Source organism: Pelmatolapia mariae, linkage group LG20 (genome assembly GCF_036321145.2).
Source record: "Pelmatolapia mariae isolate MD_Pm_ZW linkage group LG20, Pm_UMD_F_2, whole genome shotgun sequence".
Taxonomy (NCBI): Eukaryota; Metazoa; Chordata; class Actinopteri; order Cichliformes; family Cichlidae; genus Pelmatolapia; species Pelmatolapia mariae.
The window spans coordinates 38,552,642-38,576,146 of NC_086244.1; the positions used below are offsets into that span (position 1 = coordinate 38,552,642).

Sequence of the window (23,505 nt, forward strand, 5' to 3'; positions counted from 1 at the left end):
CGCAACCACTTGTACCCCCATCATGCCCGAGTTCAGCTGAACCACGTGTGGCAGTCACACCAGTCAAATGAACAACAATCCCCTTAAATACAACAACAATCTGTTAACCATTCATCACTTTGTCATCTTTATTCATTTTTTTAACCACATATACAGTTAGACGCAGTAAACTTAGTGACATCATCGAACAGTGATCCAGAACAACAGGGTGTTTTAACCATAGATGCAGAATCAATAAAAGAAGGGAAAACAAAACAACTCTTCTGTCATTTTTCCAATACTGAAACACAAGAAATGGGAGATGATGTATGTAAAATGCTTTTAGAGTCAAAGGAGCTCTTCACCTCGCTGCAGGAATCCTGAAACACGTTTGAATGGGACCTGTGGGGAAAAGAAAATGCTTCCTGGTCCTAAAAATAAAGCCAATGCAGAAGTGCCTAAAAACCTGCATTCTCTCTGAAGGCCACCAGATGGCAATAGCTGTTGTTGAAAAAGACTGTAGGGGTCTTTGGGTAAAACTTTATTTTAGTCACTTGTTTTGGGCCATATACAATAATAATAAAAAGAAAAATCTTGGTTATATCATGTCTCAAAAAGGAAGATTAGCAGTGGCATTTTCTGCTGATGCACTGTCTAACGACTTGTCAGTCACAAGATATTGACCAATGAGCAAGCAGTTTCACTGCTGCTTCTCCTCATTGGATCCAGTGTCTTGCAACCAAGATGGCGACAACAGAAACGTTCATCTTGTGGCTTCAAAACGGGACCTCAGACACCAACAGGTGACGTCACAGTAGCTACGTCCATGTTTTATAGTGCCTATGATGGTGCCATAAACACAGCAAGGGGGGCCCAAAGAGTGGATGAATGAGACAAGAGTTTCAATCGTGGCACCAAAATGGCGCCATGGTGTTCACAGTTTAAATCAGAGAAAGAGTCGGACACCTCTCTGATATAGGGGCCGTTTTGGCTCTTGAGACAAGGGCACAGTTTCCAGCTGAAGAGTAAGTCGACCTAAGACCTGAGAGAAAACCCTTTCTTATTCCTTCTAAGCCAAACCTGAGTTAGCCTGTCCTTAACTCTGCATAAGCCCTGAGATTTGGCCAACTTATCAGGCCATGTCACATATGAAGGGGAATGTGTTTTTCTTCTCTGTGTTTTTTCAACACAACATGCTGTTATGCAAAGACCAAGTATACCAACCTCAATGCTAACAGCGTATCTAGCTAACACACATGGAGTCTCAAAGTGTTCAGTATTCAATAAATTAATATGAAATAAACAATCAACAGAATAATAAATGTAAATGTTAAGTTGTAATTTGTGAGAAGATTTAGGATATAATCATTATAAAAAGTTGCTTGATTATTTTTTTTAGCTTGAAAGGAATTTTTCAAAGAATATTCACAAAATATTAAAAAAAACCTTTTTGTTTTATTAATTTTTTTCTCCAATAACACACTATTTAGTGACAGAGGTGTTTTTCACCAGCTTTTTTTTAGCAGTATGCTACTATCCTAAAGCAGCTAACAGCTAACCTTGCTAGCTGTAGAGCTAGCAGGGTTAGCCTGTTAGCTGCTAACCAATCCAAACCAATTCTAAATTAGCTACTGCTGCAACTCCAATAAACATGTTATATATAAAGCAACAAATATGATGTGCCTAGCATGTTGTTCTCCAAAAAGAGTCAGCTGGAAAAAAAATGGGTAAGACAGTAAACTTTAATTAACTGGTGAAATAGTTAGCTGATGTCATTTCTGCCACATTATGATTCTATTCTTCTATTCTTGGAGAAAATCAAAATCAATCATGTTTAAAATCTGCCATTTCCTGTTCCATACAAACCACATTGGTTCAGTGTTTTTCCAGGTTTATTGCTAATAACTTAAACTTTCTAAATGAGGCCTGTTCACTCAGAGTTGAAGCTCGTATCACCTCGGGATAAATTTCCCGGGACATTCACTCCAGAGAAAATTGGCAACATTCCTAAATATTCATCACTTGTAAATATTCCTTTCCACTGTAGAATGATGGACTTCAGACTGTTTGGAATTTGCACAAAAACCCTTCCAGACTGATGGACAGCAACAGATGCCTCCCAAGATCATTGCAGATGATACATGGTCACACTTGCTTGTTGATTCAATTAATCAGGTGGATTTAAATAGCAGCACCTAGACACTATTTCTATTACTTCATATGAAAGCAGTAAAGGAGTACTTAGTTCTTCACACACTTCAATACCCCAATAAAATGTGTTGTATTTTGTATTTCATCTGAGGTTATATTTATTTAATTTTAATATCTGCTAAAGAACAGATTATTTTTATTATGCAGTGATGCGTAAAACCTTTAGAATTGAAACAGGGAGCACTTTCTTTTTATCATGCCACAATGTTTTTCTGCTAATACTGAACACTTTGGGTTCCATACACATCTTCCTGGGTCACATTTTTATTATAATATGCAGAATTGAAAATTATCAGATCTTTTCAAGTGAATTAAACATGTAGAGTAAAAGATGTGAAGGCACTCCTAGACACAGGCCCCAGATCAGTTTTCTTTTCTCTTTTAAATAAGGAAAAAGGTTTTTGGGTGAACTGATCTCAGACCTGCCACTAGGGGGCAGTTTTAGTCTTCTGTTGTTGATGTACAGTTAGTATCATGGCAACTGCGTTTAAATAGTCAGTCTGGTGAAGTCACATCCCTGATTCTCCAAAAATCCCAAAAGCATGGAGAACAAAAGCAGACCAGGCCATAAAAAAACAACAACAAAGCAAAAAAAAAGACCAAAACCAGACACACTGGACATACACGGCACAGAGAATAGTGGCACTATGAGATGGCAGAGACTCACTTATTATACACGTCCAAAAAAATGGAAAAAACAGAAGAAAAAAAAATCAAGATCTTTCCCAAATGCACTATTGGCATCAGCGGGATAATTATCATTGTCAGACAATGAATCAATAATTTCCTGGTTGTCCCCTCCTCAGTCTCAGTCCACCGGTCTGAAAAGGGCCCGTCCCCTGAGACCGAATCCTGCTTTTTTGGCCACAGGGGCAGCCTGAGGAACAGAGGAGGAGGTGGACAATGAAGAGGAGGAGGAGGAAGAGGAGGGTGCAGGGGCTGCAGTGGCCACAGGTGCAGTGATGCCAGACCCCTGCAAGGGAGGCTGGCGAGACAGGAGCTCCTTGAACACCGAGTTCATCTGACGGTTGATCATCTCCTGAGAGAGCGAGAGAAGGAGGAGGAGGAGGGGAGGTGAACATCAAAGTTTTTCTGTTACATACTGCATTATTCTACTGCTGCATCCTGACACTGTTAAAGACTGGAAGGTCCTCTTTTTCATCACTTTTTTGTGAAGGCTCTAACTTAGAATCTCATAACTGAGCGACTCTGAAGGTGGAGTTTTATATATTTAATCTAGACTTTAACAGAAAGTCCACTGACTGAACGACATAAGTTGCTGGTGGTGTTCTCACTGTAGAATGAATTCACTCTACTGATATCTAACATCATAGTTACCTACTCAGAATCAAGAGGAAGTGATGTGATCCAAATATCATATAAAGCAACGGTCCCCAACCCCGGTCGGTTGGTACCAGGCCGTCAGAGTTGTGGCTCGGGTGTAAAATTTAAGGTTTTCAGGGCTTTTATCGTTAACTCGGTTTCCCGTGTTGAAGTTGTGTGTCTTATTTTGAAAGAAATATTTATGCGTTACCATAGCGACCAGAGAGCTTTAAGGGGTAGGGAGGAGGATGTTACTCTCAATGTTGTTGGCGCATTTCAGGACGCTGCTAATAAAGTTACACAATTACACAGTGAATTCACGTTTATTATTATATTTACAAAATACCACAGTTTTTGTCTTGATCGTAGCATTTTATTTTGTTGTATTTATCCACGACACCTTAAAGGCAGGTCCGTAAAAATGTTGTCTGACATTAAACCGGTCTGTGGTGCAAAAAAGGTTGGGGACCCCTGATATAAAGGACCATTTCCAAGAAAAATGTATGCTGTCATACTTTATTCAGATTATCGGAGTGTTTTATTACATGTGTTACATGTCCAAATTAACAGGGATGGAAAGAGTATGAGGAAACTGCTCTCAAGAAGAAATGCTACACAACCACACACTTATTATGTGAAAACATGCTTTGATTAAACATTACTGTATGCTGGGAAATAATTATGTGATGATAGTAATGCCTTAGAGCAGTGATTGATCATGCATGGTTTGCAGTGGTGGTAAGTGGTTAGTTAAGTTACTGTGCAGGTTGACAAAAATGCGTCACTTGCAACAAATATGGCAACTGACTGCTTAAATAATTTTTTTTAAAGCAATCTGAACTAATTAATGGAATGAACTAATAAAAACAGCCGTGATGAAGACCTCAGAGTTTCAGTGGGCTCCAGAGGATTTTCAGATTTTTCTATCTAGAGCCCTTCTCTGTAAAATAAAAAGTACTTCCCCTCTCTAATCATCAGTTCTGAATATATATAACTGCCTTTCTCACAGTTGCATTAGTGGTGTTAACCAGAAAGAAGAGCAAAAAAAAAAAAAAACCCAAACCCCACCACGGCTGCTTTTAATAGTCTTTATGTAGTAATACCAACCTTCATAAATTGCACCAACATCTACTTTTAGACTATGTGAGTGCATAATAAACACCCAGTAAAGCAAGCCAGGACAGAGATGCAACTCTAAAACTAACATTTTAAAGCAAAAATAGACCTGCAGCTGTGAGCCACAATGCAAAAGTCTGTAATATAAATCTAATATCAATGAGCAAAACTAGCAAGCTAACACTCGTCAGATGAAACATCGTAAAAAACACCACCAGCAAAGTTACTGCTTCATATTGTGCATATATTTGAACTTCTGGACGTTTTTATAAAAAGTCATACCCACATTTTAGAATTTTTTTTAATGTAATGCTTTTGTTTTGGTTGTTAAGAAAGGGTTGAATATGGCAAACCACTAACCTTATCAATTGGTGTTCTTTCTGCCTGAATGAATGGAGGTCTGTCAGGGGGTCTGAAGTTTCCCTGTCTCAGAGTGTCCAACGTGTGCCTTCGCTCCTGAGACCTGAAAGAAAAAAACATAAACAGCTCAACAGAGATGCTGAAAGACACGGGCAGATGCCACCTCTGATCTGAACCTTGGTTTAATATGTTGGAAAAGTTTCTCTCCATATTCTCACGCTATAAAGACTAAAGTTTGGGCTTTGCCTCATTTATTCTACAGCTGCATTGTGCAATTGTGGGATGCACCCAAGTATGTTTAAAGCAGCCAGCATATGACTTATAACTGTATGAAATGACTGGATCCATTTTGAACATTCATTTGATTTGCACATTTCTGACCTGCTATGTTACTTTCTATGCTGTAGCTCTGCTTTTATACAATCTGATTCATAAATCCACAAAGTCTAATTCCTCATCGTCAGCAGCAGAAAGTGCTGCTCCCGCCTAAACCTGTAAGCAGCTGCAGCTCTTCTCAGAAATACTGTGGAGATGATCCAAATGGACAAATTTCTGCATCAGTGTGTCGGGCTACTGATACAAAGACACAAGGACACCATGAAGTAAAACTAAAAAATACAAGAGTGGTGACTAGCAGTTTAACCCAGAATAGTGCACTGTTAGTAAGAGTTCTGAAACATTAAAAAAACAAAACAGACAGCCGCTCTACTTTTAAGATTAGGCTTAATTTCCTTTTTGACAAAGCTTATAGTTAGAGCTGGATCAGGTGACCCTGAACCCTCCCTTAGTTATGTTGCAATATGTCTAGACTGCTGGGGGCTTCCCATGATGCACTGAGTGTTTCATCTCCGTTCACCTTTTTTTACTCTCTATGTGTTTATACACCAGTCTGCATTTAATTATTATTATTTGTTATTATTAATCACCCACAGCTTGTCTATTATTCCTCCCCCAACTCCCCCACCCCCAACTAGTCAAGGAAGATGGCTGCCCCTCCCTGAGCCTGGTTGTGCTGAAGGTTTCTTCCTGTTGAAAGGGAGTTCTCAATCCTAGCATTCGTTTCAATGTCTCACCATCGGATGCTCCTCCCTGCATATTTCTCAAAAGCAATAATCTCATTCCACCAATCCTGATTGGCTGGTGATTGCCACAACCACTTCGGGAAAAATCACCCACCCATAAATAGCTTACACTTTTACATAGACGTCATTGTAGGGTCCTTACGGTACTAAGAGCCTTGAGTTATGATTAAGTGCTATATAATAAACAATTGAATTGAACTGAATTATTGTGTAGGCTGTGAGTCTGCTATTTAACTCAGCTGTCAATGCCAGGTGAGAAGCGTGCACCTTAACTCTGGAAGAAGCTGTAAAACGTTGGGAAAGTTAATGAGAATGCATCAGTTTGTTGCAAGATGTAACTCCAAGCTGTTCTGTGTAGACTTATGATACAGTTTTCTGTAATACATAACCTAAAAAATTACTGAATGTACTTGACTGTAAGTGGAAAAAAATGAGATATTACAGTGGATGTAATATGCCTTCAGTTTGCGAATGACCAGATGTATGCAAATAAAGACTCTGTACTACTATGTAAATGGTAATGTTGCACATTGTTTGTATAGATAGATGCACACGTATATAGATAATGACAGTTTTATTTTCTCCCACTGTAGCTCTCAGTAAGCAGTCCAAACAGAGGGTGATGTGGTGGTGTACAAAAAATGTAATGCAAAAACTTCCCGGCTCTCTCGTGTACATTACTTCCCCTCATGCTGTTTTTTCCTGAACAGAGTTTATCCACAGTCTCAACTGGCTGCAAACCTACTTTATATCAATCTGAGTAACGCTGAACATGCATGAGGCCTGCAGTGCATCAAGATAGGTGCGAGTCTTACACTGGCAGGTGTCGTGTGGCGGGGGAGGTTGGTGGCTTTCGACTAGGGCTCCCCTCACTTCCTCTCTGCCGTCCTGGCAACGAAGCGCTATCGCTGTTCACCCGCATCCTGTGAAGACATACACAGAAACTTCAGAACTTTCAAGTCTATTTACGCACACGAGCTTGTACGCTTCTTTGTACAAAAATGAGGAGCTGGGTAGATGTATGAGTTTGTGTACTTAGATGTTTATGGCTATTACATGTTTTTAATAAACCGCAGTGTGCATTTGAGTGTGTTTGTTCGTCTGTGTTTGACTCTGTGTACCGGGTTGTGTTCTCTGTCTGTGGATCTTCTGCTGTCAGGTTTCCAGTGCTGCCTCCTCCTCCACCTCCTCCTCCTTCTTCTCTTTTCCCTCGATCTGACCTAAGGGAGGAGAAGAAGAGAGAGATATATTAAGCGTATATTTCATGAGAGAAAGTACAACCAGTACAGCTTTAAATATGGGATGAAGACTGAGCAACAAACGTTTTGTAGGAGGGACCAGCAGCAGAGGTGAACTTATGTGTGACAAGAACAAAATAACTTCAAAATAAAGCAACAGCTCCTCAAAAAAGAAAATGACCTTTGAGAAACTTGTGATGTCCTGGTGGTGCTTAGTCTGCACTGATATTTAATCACCCTCTGGGGAATGTTTGAGGCCACAGTTTTTAACTCTGATAAATGTTGGATATCATAGCACTGTTATCTCTTCATATCTGTACTAGAGATAACTGTGGATTGGTATAAGGCGCTATGAATTAGATATGCAGTTCAAACACCTACACACAAGCAGAGAATATGAATTGATGCTGAAATACTTTCTCTCCCCACTTGTGGGTTTTAAATTCTACCAGTTTATCTGATTTAATGGCATCCAATCAGCACACACACACACACACACACACACACAGAGACGCTGATTTTATTTTGTTTTGTCACTTCCTGTCACTGTAACTGGTAAAGAATATTAGTGGGGCCATTTGTAATGGAGAGGTCCAGTTCAGTGAATCGAATTACCCAAGGTGCCTGTGTCGGCACTTGTCGTTCAAAGCAGCTACACTAACTTTAAACCTTAACAGAATCCAAATGTATGAGTTATTAAAGAAAATCTATCCAGTCATACTGCAGGCTGCCGTGGCGCTCACTCAGGGAAACCGATTTGCCTTAATTTCAATCTGAATTGTGGCACTGAATAAACTGACCTGAATAGCAGGCAAAAACAGTAAATTCTGTATGAAATGATAATGATGCCTTAAGGGAGTCATGAAATTTCATTTTGGCAGTGGTTATGTGACATAGAAATGTCACTCACCCTTCCAGCACACTGATGTACTTGTGAGGGATGAGGCCCTTAACCCCTCCCACCTCTCCTCGCCACCAATCAGAAGAGGCCTTGCTGTGAAGGATGAGAGGCTCTCCCTGCTTGAAGGAAAGCTCCGCCGGGGATCTCGCCACGTAGTCGAACATAGCCACCGCCTCCCATTCTGTACACACCAGCAGACACACAAAGCAAGGTTATAATGTACCTTTGTGGTGTAACAGTACAATAATGTGACAGGGTTGGTGCTTATGCGTACTGACCATCCTCACTGGGCAGATGCTCGGTCTCCCCATCTCCCTCTTCTGTGATTGGTTCACTGCAGAAAAGCAGAAAAACCAAAGTCATGCTCGGTTCCTCTTCTCTTCCGCTAACTGTCACACCACAGCCTCTCTTTATGCAAGACTTCATACTGCTGTGAGATTTCCCAAATGACCCTAAAACCTCAGGCTTGGTCTAATGTCAGACAGAATGATTTTTAATAAAAAGATCATGAAGGAAACAGACTGACTTTGGGTCGTAGGGGGTTAGCCTGGAGGCTAGTGTTCAACTTTAGCGAGCAATCGGCTTAATAGCATTAAGCGTTATGTTTTTACACAAAGCATTGTGAGCTACACAGAAGTGCCTTTGGCGTGGCATGAAATTCTGTTTCAAGAGGATGAACCATGAAAAGGGGGCTGAGGGGCGAAGATGCTTTATGTACTTGGAACCATCTCAGCCTGAGTCTTTAAAGTTTGACATGAACAACAAATCTCTGGAGCAAAAAGGCTGCTGCCCAATTATTTACTGACGACAGTAAATACTTCAACAAATATCTCTTCAGACTGAGCGTGATAGGCACTTTTATGTATTTACTTAATTTACTGCTCAAAAAAAAAACAGGTACACTTTTTAATCCGAGTACAGGATCAAACATCAGCCGAATTTCTGGGATATTGATCCTGTCAGTTTTGTAGCAGAGGGGGTATTAATCAGTTTCAGCTGCTTTGGTGTTAATGCACTAGAGGGGCAACAATGGGACAACCCCTAAAACAGAAATGCTTTTACAGCTGGAGGCCTCTGACATTTGTTCCCCTCCTCGTATTTTTAGTTTTTCTCACTAGTTTTGCATTAGGTTAGTGTCACTACTGGCAGCACGAGGCAATACCTGGACCCTACAGAGGTTCCACAGGTAGTCCAACTCCTCAAGATGGCACATCAATACGTGCCATTGCCAGAAGGTTTGCTGTGTCTCCTCGCAGTCTTAAGAGCATGGAGGAGACTCCAGGAGAGGAAGTTACTCTAGGAGAGCCGGACAGGGATGTAGAACGTCCTTAACTCATCAGCAGGACAGATATCTGCTCCTTTGTGCAAGGAGGAGCAGGCTGAGCACTGCCAGAGCTACAAAATGACCTCCAGCGGGACACTGGTGTGAATGTCTCTGACCAACAATGGGAAACAGGCTTCATGTGGTGGCCTGAGGATCCCACCTGACCTAATGGAACACCTTGGGGAAATTATGTTTCAGTCCATTTGATGCTTCCAGATTGCACCTCAGCCTATCCAGGAGCTCAGTGATGGTCCAGATGTGAGAGGAGATCCCCAGGACACTATCCACCATCTCATTTATAGTGATGCATGTATACGAGCAGGTGGGGGCATACAAATTGAGTACCATTTTGAGTTGCTACAATTAAATTTCTGCAAAATAAACTAGCCTCCTGCAGAATTTTTACACTTTGATTTTCAGGGTGTCTTTGAAATCAGTCCTCTGTAGTTTGATGTAAACAAAGAGCCCCACCCACCTGCATTTCAAACCATCGGTGAGTGAGGGGCAGCCAATGCAATGAACGTTGGCTTAAACAAAGGGTTAACAAAGGGACTAGACAAGATTATTTTCATGACTAGCAGGTCGCAACTCGCTGCTTTTGATGTCAAACTGAAAAAGTTGTTTTCTTACTATGCGTTGTGTTCACTGAAATTGCTGTCTGTTAAGAACTTAGAGTTGTTGTCTTTTTGCAGCAAAAACAACATTTTTATCAATGGGTACTCATCTCTCACCAGTACTCCTGCTCCAGAGTCATGTGCTTCTCGTAAACAGGGCCCGGCAGCTCCGATTGGCTGGGGAAGATGCTGTCATGCTGAAGGATCATGGTCTTGACAAGGTCGTTAACCTGTGGCTGCCTAGCAACAGCGTCATCAGAATCCATCCCCCTCAGCAGGCTTGGACCGAAGCAAACAGCCAGGTTGTAGGGCTGCATCATGTTCTCGTCACTGTACTGAGACACACTGAGAAAAAAAGAGAAACACAAACACACACATGGTGACTTTCTATTTCTGGCACGAGTGTGCAGTTTTATGAGCATGGCACATATCTGATATGTGAAAATATCCCACGCTGGGTTTTGGTGCAACTTACTGGTTGAGGAAAGCAAAAAGGTAACGCATCACGATGAGGAGAGGCCTCGGGAAGGTCGAGACAATCGTTTTAATCTGGACGGCTTTCTCCACCTCCTCCTCGATTTCTGATGACAGGAAGAAAACAAAATGACCTGATGAACTAAAACTTCAAGTTTTAGTTGTTGCATTTAAGTTTTTCCAAGCCTGCATTGACCAAAATTCACCCAAAATCCTTCCTTAAAGAAAGAGGCGAGGAGGATGGATTGATTATCTATGCCACTAATGGAAAATCTACAAATTTAAGGGGAGTAAACAACCCCCAGGCAGGTTTGCAGCACTGGTTAGCTGTGCAAATTGTGACTCAGAGCATCTGTCCTGGAAAAATAAAAAAACAAAAAAACAGAATTGGGAAGACACCTACAGAAATAACAGGGAGATAGTGGAAGGGATAAACACACAGTAAACTATGCGCTGCAAGAACCAACTGTATAAGTTGCATCTTCTTGCATCAACGCTGCATTGTTTTTGCTGCTTTGTGTTTGAGCATCAGTGAAGTTATATCAAGATAAACAGGATCACAGGCAAAAACCGGTTCACTGCACAGTACGTGACGGGCTGAGTCAGCTTAACCACGGTTGAGAAAGCATCTAGGAACTACAATGTTCCAGAAATACTCGAGTAACTGAAAGCAGACATCAAAAAGCCCAAGTGACACCAGTACACAATCTGAAAACAGACACACACACACACACATAGAGAAGTTACATAAGGGGTCTTACGGACACACTCCAGCAGCTGAGTGTAGCTGTCGTAGGGGAAGAGAGGAGGCTCGAGGCCTCTGAAGTACAGCTTCAGCACACCGGCCACAGAGTCCAGGTCACACTCACTATCTGACAGAGGATCCTCTCCTACACAGAGGTTAAACACACGTGAGATGACTGAATCGGAGTAGCAGAGGACACAGGCATGAGATTTTTGCTTCACTCTATGAAGCCTTTTAGCTCTATGTTGTTGTCTCAGATCTCACAGTGTAAACTGCATGCTACCAGCTCAGCGCTGAAAAGATAAAGTTAGCGAATAGATGATGAAAGTCACTGGCAAAAAGGATTCATGCCAGTTAGGATTTGCAAAACTGTAAAGGTAAGATGTATTTGCAATCATCTGATAACTTAGACCAGGTTACAGGTTAATACTCGCTTGCTGACTCAATCATGAAGAGCTGCTGACAACACGGACAAGTGGGTGATCCTATTATACTCGTTTAGTTCCACTTGAGTAAACTGAAAGGATTTGTTTCACTCACACACATTAAAAATCTCTCTCTCTCTCTCTCTCTCTCTCTCTCAAAAAAGCGACATCCACATGAGAAGAAAAAATTATGAACTGCTTTGTTATTAAAAACTGTAACACAGAAGAAAAGAAAAGTGAAGAAAGTGCTATGTTTGGCGTTCTCCAAGCAGATCCAAGCCCTTGCAGAATCATGAGGAGGACATTGTGACGCTGGTGTCAGCCTCTTGGAACATGCTCTGCTTTTCAGGGCTGTAACTAAAGAACATTTGAGCCAAAACGTTGTGTACTAGTTCTTGTTAATGAATACAAAGAGCTATTAAGAAGCTGAAACTTTGTCAGATAACAGCCGGTAGTTTGAGGTTGATTTGGGAAAACCGTTTAGTCTTTTGCACTTCACATGACCTTTTTACAAGCTCGCAAACAAAGTCACTGGCTGTCAGTACCAACCGAACTAGAAGCGGACCAGAAACCAGAAAGCTTCTAGAACTAGGTCACGTCCTCTACCTACAGATATCTGTGTGGTCATATGCAGATATTTGTTTATAGACGTATTATATTTGTAATTTCTCCCAGACCTAGTTTATGTGTGCTGTTGTGGGGTGTTTTTTAAAACTCATTGTGGCCAATGGTTACTTTTTTACATGATTTTTTTCATCAAAAAAACAAAAACAAAAAACCATGTCAGACCTAGAATAGGGTTCAGAGATATCCTGAGGCACATGCAAATTGACATCTGAGCATCCAGAGCAGATGGGCAAGTGGGCCAAAGACAAACTTGCTGTTTTCAGGGGTATTTGGACAATGTTTTTTGTGTGTGTGTGTGGATGAGGTTAGTGGTTTTAGAGACAGGTGCAATTTTAGGCAGCGCATCCTGTCTAAAACAGCCACATATGGCATAAAGATTTGGTGCAACATTGATGCCAAAAAAATAACTGAAAACTGCTTACTGACACGGCCCAGAATGTAGCATGCATCTAGCCCTATGGTGATCAGTAGTTGAATGTATGGTTGAAAAACTATAATTAATCACATTAAACCATTTTAGCATGGTATGTTGGCGTGGTGGTTAGCATCACTGCCTCACAGCAACAACAAAAAAAGTGTCATGGGACCCAAATACAGGACTCACTGGCAAACTAGGTAAACAAAAAAACCCCCAATGTTTTTAATTACACAGCAGAAACTACTTAAGGTTATGAGAAAAGGAAGTAAAATTAAATACAAGACACAAGAAACAAGTGAAGACCAAAAAACAACTACCTAATGGGAACAGAGAACAAAGAATACAAAAATCTAAACAATAAACACCTGAAACTATGAAACCACAGAGATTGGTGAATAAAAGGAAATCAAACATTGAGGAACAATAAATCTCTAGTACAAATGGAAACTGGACTAAAGAGATTCTAAAGACATGAAAGTCATTTTGTGAGTAATAAAAAAAACCCCAACTGACTGTACAAAACTAAAAATGTTCAAAATTCCAAGCTCAAAAATCCCAGGACTATGACAAGAAGTTTCCTGGGTTTGAATCCACGAGCCACCCCAACAATGACCCTGAATTGGATAAGTGGAAGAAGATAGATGGCTGGGAAACAGTGCAAGCTTGATAAGGACAAATGTAGTATTCCTGTGTAACTAAATGGCCATGAATGATCCAGCTCAGTCATTCGAGTCGCTAAAATTTACTTGGTCGATTGAGGTCAACCCTCAGTTATGCTAGACTTACATTCATTGGCTCTGGCTTCATTGCAAACGCAGTTTATATAAACCACTAGATTGTGCTAATGGAACAACTATAGTGTTTTGCAGTTTTAATTATGTAAACTTTAACTGAAATATTTGTTGCATTGTAAATAAACAACTTCTCTTCTTTGGTTTAGTTTTTCCGAGGAAAAAATTCTGCTATCTCAGCACATGTACAAAAAAAACCCCGAAAGAAAAGAAAAAACGAGAAAGCACTTACCTCTTTCAAATGCACCTCTGAGGAGGTTCACCTCACTGTGCGAGCCAGGAACTCTGAAAATTCCTTCATGGTGGAGGCCTGCGATACACACAAACACATATTCACACCATATGACACGTTCATAGATGCCTGATATGCAGAAGCGCACAAAAAAATACAAAACAGGTCCTTCCACCTACTCATTTTCACTGTCCAAAGCTCTCACAGCATGACTTACTGATATGACAAAAATTGACTCACCGTGGAGGTTTATGAAGCGAATGCAGCTTTCAACCACCACAGGAATCTGCTGTCCAGAGCTCTGCAGAAAAAAGACGGTTAGTAGAAGAGAGATGAGACGAGAACGCGGTGCTGAAGACAGAAACAGAGTGCAGAGAGACGCAAAGAGAGGGGGAGGAAAAAAGGATGAAAGAAAGGAAGACCAATAACAGGGAAGGGAAATATGCAAGGAAGAAAGAAGCAATGCAAGAAACTAAAGATGACTGAAAAGTACAAGTTTCATCAATTGAGGTTCTTTTAAGAGCACTTGGCTACAAGTAACTAAAAACTATTAACCCTGTAAATTCAACTGAAATCACTGAGTTACATAACAATAAAAACTAAATCTTGTGGATGAATAGTGAAACTGTTCGTACTGGCATCAGGTGAAAATATGAACAAAATGCATTTGGGGGAGCGTGTTTATTGGTTTTGTGGTGAGTCTAGGACTGACATGCCACCGTTGTCCATTATGTGAAGCTAAAACAAAGACTTTATAAAAGCAAGTCGACACTCAAAGAATCCTGAACAGAAATCTATGGGACACTTCTGTAATGTAATGATGATCATTTTTGTATTACTGCAAGATTCTGATGGGATATGCAGCCTTAATGAAACTTTGCACATGCACAGGAAGAGTTTAGCTAACCTTTAAAGAATTTTTAAACAGATTCGACTGTCTGACTGATTCTACACATAATGTTTTTAAGACTAAGTGATAATTAAAGGGTTATGGCTCTTTTCTCATTCATTCAAATAGGAGCATCATAAATAACTGCCCACATAACTGCACAGGGGCATTACCAGTCACATGACTTGCTTCTAGAAAGACTTTGACTAAAGCTAGTAGCCTAGCACACTGGAAACATGCAGTAATAGCATGCAGACTGACAGTGTCCTTATGTTAGTTTAAAGCACACAAAAAAAGAAACATATAAATAAACATATTTCAGAAAAAAACAACTTTTTTTAACAAAACCCAGCTAATTCTTCTTTTCTGCATCCAGTTTATGCGTTATGCTAGGCTAACCTACAGCTGATATTTTCAACCATAAAAAGTGCTACAGTAAATTAGGGCTGTGACACTGATAATGATTGTCAATTTGACAATTTGATAGCTCACCAGTCAAGGTGATTTTTAGGCAATTTCCTCACTGATGCATAAAATTAATATCATTATTATGAGGTTCATAATAAACTCAACCTGCCAGTCTCGTGATTGTGCATAGAAGTTCATGCCTGAACTTCTGCGTGCATTGAAGTGACTGAGCTATCATCATCATCAAATGAGAGAAAATGGGAAATATTTTTGACTCATTAGTTGTTAAATTGGAGCTTAACGTGACTGTACATTTGCAGCTGCACCAGTTTTTCTTGTCTGCTTAACTTTTTTGTCTACTGGGCATTTTAGTCAGTGAAAAAATCTACTCAAATGTGTGTGGAAGGCATGATGAAGAGAATGAAGAGATGAGATATTGTACACAGAAAAAAAAATCTGTATTATATAGTACAACTATAGGTGTAACGTAAATAAATAAAAACCCAGCAACTTCTATGACTTTCAGCTGTTGTACTGTATGTAAACATGCAAATGGTGAAATTAGGAGTATTTCACCAGTTTTTCAGGGCCTCAGTAGATTAAACATTTACGGTGCGTGTTGTTGAGGCCAGGCTGCCAGTGCCAATTTTATTTCTATAGCACATTCTATCGTAAAAGGTTGAGCAAAGTGCTTTACAAGTTGGCTAATGAACATGAGAGACCCAGACTGAAGGGGGAATACTGCATACACATTTCATAAAGAGAGCACAGAGCTTTACACCTGCTGCTAAAACTTCCCTGAAAAAAGCTGCACCGGACACGACTTAGACATGGTGACTGCTTCTTTGTTGTAAACAGTCCCAAGTCTGCATGCACTGCATAAGCAGTCACACAGACAGTGCTGAGTACCTGTGTCCGAGACATTCGCCTTCTTCTTCTGCACCAAGCCAAACACAGCAGAGCGGGGACACAGAAAAAGCAGATTAGAAGAGAAGGGAGAGGGGACAATAAGGGGAATAAAGATTTAGAGGCAGTGGGAAGAGGCACACATAAGCATACGCGCACGCACACATACGCTCATGTACACACACACTGAATAGAGGAGTCGAGAGGAGGCAGCAAAGAGGCCAGTGCATTTTAATCCTTTCACAAGAGAGAGAGGAGGAGATAAAAGGGGGGATGGATTGAAAGGAGAGAAAGCCAGCAGTAAGCCATAAGCATGACCATACACACGAAGGCAGCAGTAACTACACTGGAGGGGGCAAGGGGGGTGGGGGGTTGTCATTGTGCGCATGTGCTGCAAGAACCCTCAACAATCCCCAATTCTTCTGCATCAATGTGGCAGTTTTTCATTTGGAAGGTTTGAACAGCACCGCAGCAAACAATACAAGACAAGTAAAAACAAATGAAGAGCGGATTTGGTTTTCTGTGTGAATGAATGTGAGTGTTACCTCTATGTAGGACAGTATGTCTGTATTGAAGAGTGTGTGGCAGAATTGGGAAACAGGTCTGGACTTCCGAACGCGCACTGACCGAGCACATTGCATTCTGGGAAATATAATAGATAAAATGCATGATCCCATAGTGACACTCAAGATGTAGTATTGTTGATAACTGCAAAGTCAGGTGTCCGCCCCTCTAGAAATAGATTCATATACATCATGGAAAAAGCAATTTTGGTTTAAATTTAGCCCATCACTGTCCTCTCTCCATGTCCTCTGTACTCTCTCCATTTCAGTCACACTGATTTATTCTCAGCTGCATATAAAGTCTGTTTACCTGGAAGGGTCGCTGTCAACGGCCTCAGCTGGAAGACAGAGACAGAAAATATGTGAAAGAGTGAGTCATAGTTAGCAAAGAACGCACAGCAATGTTAACGGGGAGTGCTACTGATTTTTCAGCCAAGTGCATATGGAACTGTGGAAAGTCTAATACATGTGATGAAAATCCTGAGTGTGTGGCATTAGAAAGATTTGACCTTAGCAAACCTCAGTAGCATAGTGTTTAAAGAGCAACAGGTAAGTTTTCCTGATTTTATGCTTGAATGATTTGAACGTTAAGGCATGAGCTGGGCTGTGCTTCACTTATTTTAGATGGGCAGAAACCACTGGGTATGAAAAATGAAGCCAATGTTTAGGTGTCAAAAAACAGCAACTGAAAGGACCACTTGAGTGTGGCTCCAAAAAGGACTACCATTGATTACTATATTAAAATGTCCAAATTCAGACAGGAAAGATAAAAACAAAGCAAAAAATTAAAAACAAAACTCCAAGGTGTTGCCTTTGACCGACAGGTAACAGCTATAGCCGATAGCTGCCTGATTCAATCACTGAAATAAACCTCGACTGTGTTTGTGCTACTGGTGAATTTTGAAGCATGTGTGTAGATGTGTGTGTATGACAGAGTTCAGTGCGATGCACAGTACTGCTTCAGTACCACTATCAGAATCTGAGACTACCACTGATACAGTCTTATTATACTTGGCCTGTTGTACCTGCTTCAAATGTTACTGTGGAGCATGTACAGTCATGCTTTCTTTCTGTTTTATTTTTAACAGGTTTTTTCATATGGGTGACAAAACCTGCAAGATGCTCATTAAGCCAAGAGGCAGTTTGTGGCCATGTTGGATTTTGGTTAATGTATTTGCATATTTTGCAGACATAATCAAAGGCAACACTGGAACAAACTGTATTAAATCCATCCTCCTTGTACCTTTCTGTATGGCATCTTGTAGGATATCATGTTTGGCTTGAAGTTTGGAGGCCAGAGAGCTGCTGGTAAGGAACTCTTTCACTTTCTAAGACGAAAAAAAGAAAGAAATAGTGAATAAATGAAAAACAGTCGATCATTTTTATCTGTGTTTGGAAAAAAGCCACTGCTCATTTAAACTGCTATCAGGAAACTCATGTCAATCATGCACGTGCCCTTCATTAACTCACTGTGAAGTAGTAGGTCTCTGTCTCCTGTTGATTGGCTCGACGCTTAGCAAGGGTAAGTTTTGGTAGGGTGCCTCCACCGGGCGGCTCGTGTGATAGGTTGCTGGGCACATCGGGGGAGGGGTTACAGTCGCTGTCGCACATAGTGTCCAGAAGGGCTGCGAGTGTGGCTTTAAGCGTTTTACTGATCTGAGAAAGGCAAAAAAAGGCGATTTGTCGGTTTAGCTGCTCCGAGTTCAAGGTTTAAGGCTCATTTTGCAAAGCTCCACCCTGGCTAATGCAGTGACAGGCAGACTAGGGCAGACAGACCATTAAGGATACGGGCAGAAAACAATTAGCTGACCTCCTCTGTTTCCAAGGTAACGGCAGCAAGTCGAGACTGAAGTTGCTGGAACCTGGTCTCCAACTCGTACCTCACCTGGCTCTCCGCACTGACCTCGCACACCTGAAATGCACAAGAGATATAAAACTAATGTCAAATAAAGTATAGTAAAAGAAAAGTGGTGCTGATCTCAGCAAACTCTCGGGTATATTTTGACCAGTGAATTCACACAGCACTAGGAAATGAAAACTTGTAAATGTTTCATTTAGTCACAGCCAGAAAAGAAATATTGGCTGCAACCAATAGATTGTTTTTAAGATGTTAGGGGAGCATTTTAGCCTTTATTTCATGGGACTGCTCAGAGAGAGTAGAAAGAGAGAGAGGGGTGAATGAAATACAGGAAATGGTAGAACCCTGTGTATAGGTCTGTTATTAACACATAGGTCACCTATAATAAATGAACCTTACCTTATCTTAAATGGATGTGGCTGTTCTTGCATTTAAACTTAGACTTTCACACATTTTATTGAACACTTTGAGCTGGGTCATGCAGCTCTACCAGAGGTACGGTAGCTTCACCTGGTCTCCTTCATGTGGGTGGTAGTTGAATCTGAACGGAAGGCAGAAGGCGGCGTCATGTTGCTGCAGCAATGCATCTCTGTCTCCACTCTGGTCCAGCGATGTCACCGCAGTCTCCAACTGCTTAAGCCCCGTCTCCTCAGTCTTTTGGATGCGCCACCTGCTGGCCAGGTAGCATTTCATCACTCTCTCCACAGACAGATGGAAACCAAGGTCACAGCACTGGCAGGAGAGAGGGAGAAGAAACAAAGGGTGTAAGAAAAGCGTGAGAAAATGTGGATGAATGTGGATTCAAACTATTGTTTTTCTTCTCCCTGTGACAACTTTCATTTATTATTCTGCAGGAAAAACGGCAACAAGGCTGAGGTGTGTCATAAATGCATGAACATACAATCACCCGACACAAAGTGCATGTTTCTTACGTCGATGAGGGTGCTGACATCCTGCAGGTAGTACTTGTTCATGGCAGCATTTGCTCCTGCTAGATTCAGAAGGTAGTCATTACGAGCCTTGGTACACTTCAGCTGGGTCTCCTGCACTCTGCCATGCCTCTGCGTGTGCATACACAAACATAAAAAGTAAGAGAGAATTAGCACGAACAACAACTTGAAACCACATCTATTGATAAATATCGAGGTGTACAGTACTGAAGTATCTGGCACTTGAATACAGGAAGTGGTTTGCTTTGTGAGAAACATATTAAGACTGCTGTTGTTCTTTATGTCTCACAGAAATACAGGCTCACCTTCTCCATTAATCTTTCCATCTTCTTAACAGAGCTTCGCCTCTGCCCTCCCAGCTGTCCGGGGCCCAGTTCGGCTGACTTGCCGGTGTGTCTCTCCTCCAACCGCTCGGCTTCCTTCAGTTTCCCCTCAGCTATCAGGCAGTCGGTGTGGTACTGGTTATACGTCTTCAGAGCCTTCATCAATAGCACAAACCCATGTCAACATGCTAGTCTCAGTGACTGTAGTATTTTGTCTTATTACACACAGGACGGCAGTATAATGTGCTCACCGTCTGCAGTTCAGTGGTAACCTTCAGCAGCTCATCTTGCATCTGGATTCCAACTTCTTTGCTCTGAAATAAAGACAAAATATATAAAAATGGCTTCCTGTTACCCACTAATGCAATATGCCCTTTACACTTTAAAGGCCTGTTACACTAAGTCTCCTGGTACAGGTAGAGTACTAGAAATAGTACTAGCAGCTAAACGCTAGAATTAAGGTACCATTAGGAGTGAAAAGGGTGAAAAACATGGAAACTTTAAATTTGAGTCTGTGGGAATTTAGGACCTTCAGAGCTTGACAGCATTAAAACCTGGAGGTTTATTAAATATGATTTAGTTATTCTGTCTTGGTAAAATTATCTCTTCACTTTCTAAAAACAAGAGAACACAAACGCCAGCACTGATTGCTAAAACTGGTTAAAGCTATTCTTTCAGAACAGAGGATTTTACAAATATATATATCTATATATCTATATATATATAGATATATAGATAGCGTAGTGGTTAGACTACACGCCTTTGGAGCAGAGGATCGCAAGTTCGATTCCTGCCATGCGTCTGTATCCAGTAAGGGTCCTAAGGCTAGACCCCCTATGCTAAGCAAGCCTACCGCAGACATGAGCGAGACAGATAAATATGAAGGCATGCCGGCTCGGATGTCGCCCGGATCAACAAGGTCCGCGTCAGGTGTTGAGGAACCAGGGCAACCTGACGACAAGTGGGCTACTGGAACAAGAAGGCATCGGTGGGCAAGAGACGAAAACAGGGCGTTGTTGGAATGCTACTACGCAAGTAACCCTGGCGGAAGGGGTTACATGAATAGGATGAGGGCGTGGATACCCAACATCCACAATGACGGCGAAACAACTAGTAGCTCAGTGTTCCAACATTCGAAAGAAAGGACTGCTCTCACAGCTAGAGATTGACGAGGTACAACATAAATGCTACGGCAAGGAGGAGTCAGGACGCCAGGTCAGGGGGGAGATATCATCACCCCCACCCGAGATTGGGTACATAGCCCCAAGTGCGATAGGAGAAGGATCGTTGAATGCGAGAGGAACTGACCTGAAAGATAGGATCATGGCCAAGCTTGAAACCTGGTTGCCCCGTAGCCGGTTACCAAGATTACGTGAAGTACCCTCAGAAGGTCTGCTAGATGATGTCAATGCAGCACTACGGACAATACCTACGACCACAATTACCGACACTAACAAGCTGATCTACAATACGGCAGCAGTGATCAGTGAGATGCTACAAGTTGAACAGCCACAAGGGGCAGTACCCTCCATGGAGAAGGAGGCTAGAGGGCAAGATCAAAGTAGCACGAAGGGAGGTCAGCCAACTAACGGAGTTGCATACCTGAGGCCTTGGAAACTGCCAAGCAAAGACTCACAGCCTTGGCCAGCCGCTTGAGGAGGTACACCAGAGAGATAGAAGGCAGGAGAATAAACCAGCTGTTCTCCACAGAACCAGCAAAGGTGTACTCTCAGTGGCAAGGGAACAATAACAGAACAGCACCACCAAGGCTGGAGACGGAGCAATACTGGAAGAGCATATAGGAGAAGGACGCAACCCATAACGGCAATGCTCAGTGGCTAGTGGATCTGAGGGCAGACCATAGCGACCTCCCTGAACAGGGTCCAGTAACCATCACAGTGGCAGACATCCAAGAAAGGGTCTCCAGTATGAAGAATTGGACAGCACCAGGGCCCGACATGGTTCACGCCTACTGGCTGAAGAAGCTGACTGCACTCCACGAGCGTCTGGCAGCACAAATGAACCAGCTGCTAGTTAACGAGAGACACCCGGAATGGCTAACCGAAGGTCGGACGGTCCTGATCCCCAAGGACCCCAAGAAGGGACCGGTCCCATCCAACTACCGACCAATAACCTGCCTCAGTACTACATGGAAGCTCCTGTCAGGCATCATATCGGCTAAGATAAACAGGCACATGGGTCTGTTACCAGAGGCGCAAAACACCAGCTACTGGTAGACAGAACAGTCAGCCGAGACTGCAAGACCAGACTGACCAACCTGTGCACAGCCTGGATTGATTACAAGAAGGCCTATGACTCAATGCCCCACAGCTGGATACTGGAATGCCTAGAACTGTACAAGATCAACAGGACCCTAAGAGCCTTCATCAGGAACTCAATGGGGATGTGGCATACAACACTAGAGGCCAACTCCAAGCCCATAGCACAAGTCACCATCAAGTGCGGGATCTACCAAGGAGATGCTCTGTCCCCACTGCTGTTCTGCATAGGCCTGAACCCCCTCAGTGAGATCATTAACAAGACTGGCTACGGATACCGACTACGAAACGGAGCGGTTGTCAGCCACCTCCTGTACATGGATGACATCAAGCTGTATGCCAAGAGTGAACGAGACATCGATTCACTGATACACACTACCAGGCTATACAGCAATGACATTGGGATGTCATTCGGGCTGGAGAAGTGTAGTCAGATGGTAACAAAGAGAGGGAAGGTAGTCAGAACTGAGGGGATTGAACTACCAGAAGGCAACATTGCAGACATAGAGGACAGTTACAAGTACCTGGGGATCCCGCCCTGCCCGTGATCAGGTACCCTGCTGGGGTAATAGGCTGGCCAAAGGAGGAGATAGAAGCCACTGACATAAAGACAAGAAAGCTCCTGACCATGCATGGAGGGTTTCACCCCAAGTCCAGCACCCTGAGGCTGTACGCTAAGCGGAATGAAGGGGGCCGGGGACTGGTGAGTGTCAGCACCACAGTCCAGGATGAGACAAGAAACATCCACGAATACATCACGAAGATGGCCCCAACTGACAGTGTGCTCAGTGAATACCTCAGGCAGCAGAAACCCAAGAAAGAGGAGAAAGGCGAGGAACCATCATGGAAGGACAGGGCCCTGCACGGTATGTACCACCGGCAGATAGAGGAGGTGGCTGATATCCAGAAATCCTACCAGTGGCTGGACAAAGCTGGACTGAAAGACAGCACAGAGGCACTAATCATGGCAGCACAAGAACAAGCTCTGAGTACAAGATCCATAGAGGCTGGGGTCTATCACACCAGGCAAGACCCCAGGTGCAGGCTGTGTAAAGATGCCCCAGAAACAATCCAGCACATAACAGCAGGGTACAAGATGCTAGCAGGCAAGGCATACATGGAACGCCATAACCAAGTGGCCGGCATAGTGTACAGGAACATCTGTGCCGAGTATAACCTGGAAGTCCCGAGGTCAAAATGGGAGATGCCCCCAAGGGTGATGGAGAATGACCGAGCTAAGATCCTGTGGGACTTCCAGATACAGACGGACAAAATGGTGGTGGCTAACCAACCGGACATAGTGGTGGTAGACAAACAGGAGAAGACGGCCGTAGTGATCGATGTAGCGGTTCCGAATGACAGCAACATCAGAAAGAAGGAACACGAGAAGCTGGAGAAATACCAAGGGCTCAGAGAAGAGCTCGAGAGGATGTGGAGGGTGAAGGTAACGGTGGTCCCCGTGGTAATCG

At 42.4% G+C, this 23,505-nt stretch overlaps 1 protein-coding gene across 2 annotated transcripts in view; it reads right to left on the minus strand.

Annotated features, from left to right (window-relative positions):
• Positions 1–88: 88 nt before the first annotated feature.
• The window catches only part of LOC134618335 (SLIT-ROBO Rho GTPase-activating protein 3-like), a 35,322-nt gene continuing 11,905 nt past the window's right edge, over positions 89–23,505 (minus strand). Inside the window, exons 5-24 of one of the 2 annotated variants that reach the window (XM_063463705.1) lie at positions 20,009–20,071; positions 19,740–19,913; positions 19,417–19,545; positions 18,995–19,216; positions 18,437–18,538; positions 18,097–18,282; positions 17,870–17,954; positions 16,937–16,964; positions 16,609–16,705; positions 14,101–14,161; positions 13,861–13,938; positions 11,384–11,512; positions 10,624–10,729; positions 10,266–10,493; positions 8,489–8,544; positions 8,220–8,391; positions 7,193–7,291; positions 6,887–6,994; positions 4,990–5,092; positions 89–3,229 (exon numbers count right to left, since the gene is read on the minus strand). In XM_063463705.1, coding sequence (XP_063319775.1) covers positions 2,999–3,229; positions 4,990–5,092; positions 6,887–6,994; positions 7,193–7,291; positions 8,220–8,391; positions 8,489–8,544; positions 10,266–10,493; positions 10,624–10,729; positions 11,384–11,512; positions 13,861–13,938; positions 14,101–14,161; positions 16,609–16,705; positions 16,937–16,964; positions 17,870–17,954; positions 18,097–18,282; positions 18,437–18,538; positions 18,995–19,216; positions 19,417–19,545; positions 19,740–19,913; positions 20,009–20,071 — 2,457 coding nt within the window. In that variant the 3' untranslated portion in view covers positions 89–2,998. Of the gene's footprint in view, positions 3,230–4,989; positions 5,093–6,886; positions 6,995–7,192; positions 7,292–8,219; positions 8,392–8,488; positions 8,545–10,265; positions 10,494–10,623; positions 10,730–11,383; positions 11,513–13,860; positions 13,939–14,100; positions 14,162–16,066; positions 16,095–16,608; positions 16,706–16,936; positions 16,965–17,869; positions 17,955–18,096; positions 18,283–18,436; positions 18,539–18,994; positions 19,217–19,416; positions 19,546–19,739; positions 19,914–20,008; positions 20,072–23,505 lie in introns of both variants that reach the window. The other variant, XM_063463706.1, reaches the window with a different exon arrangement.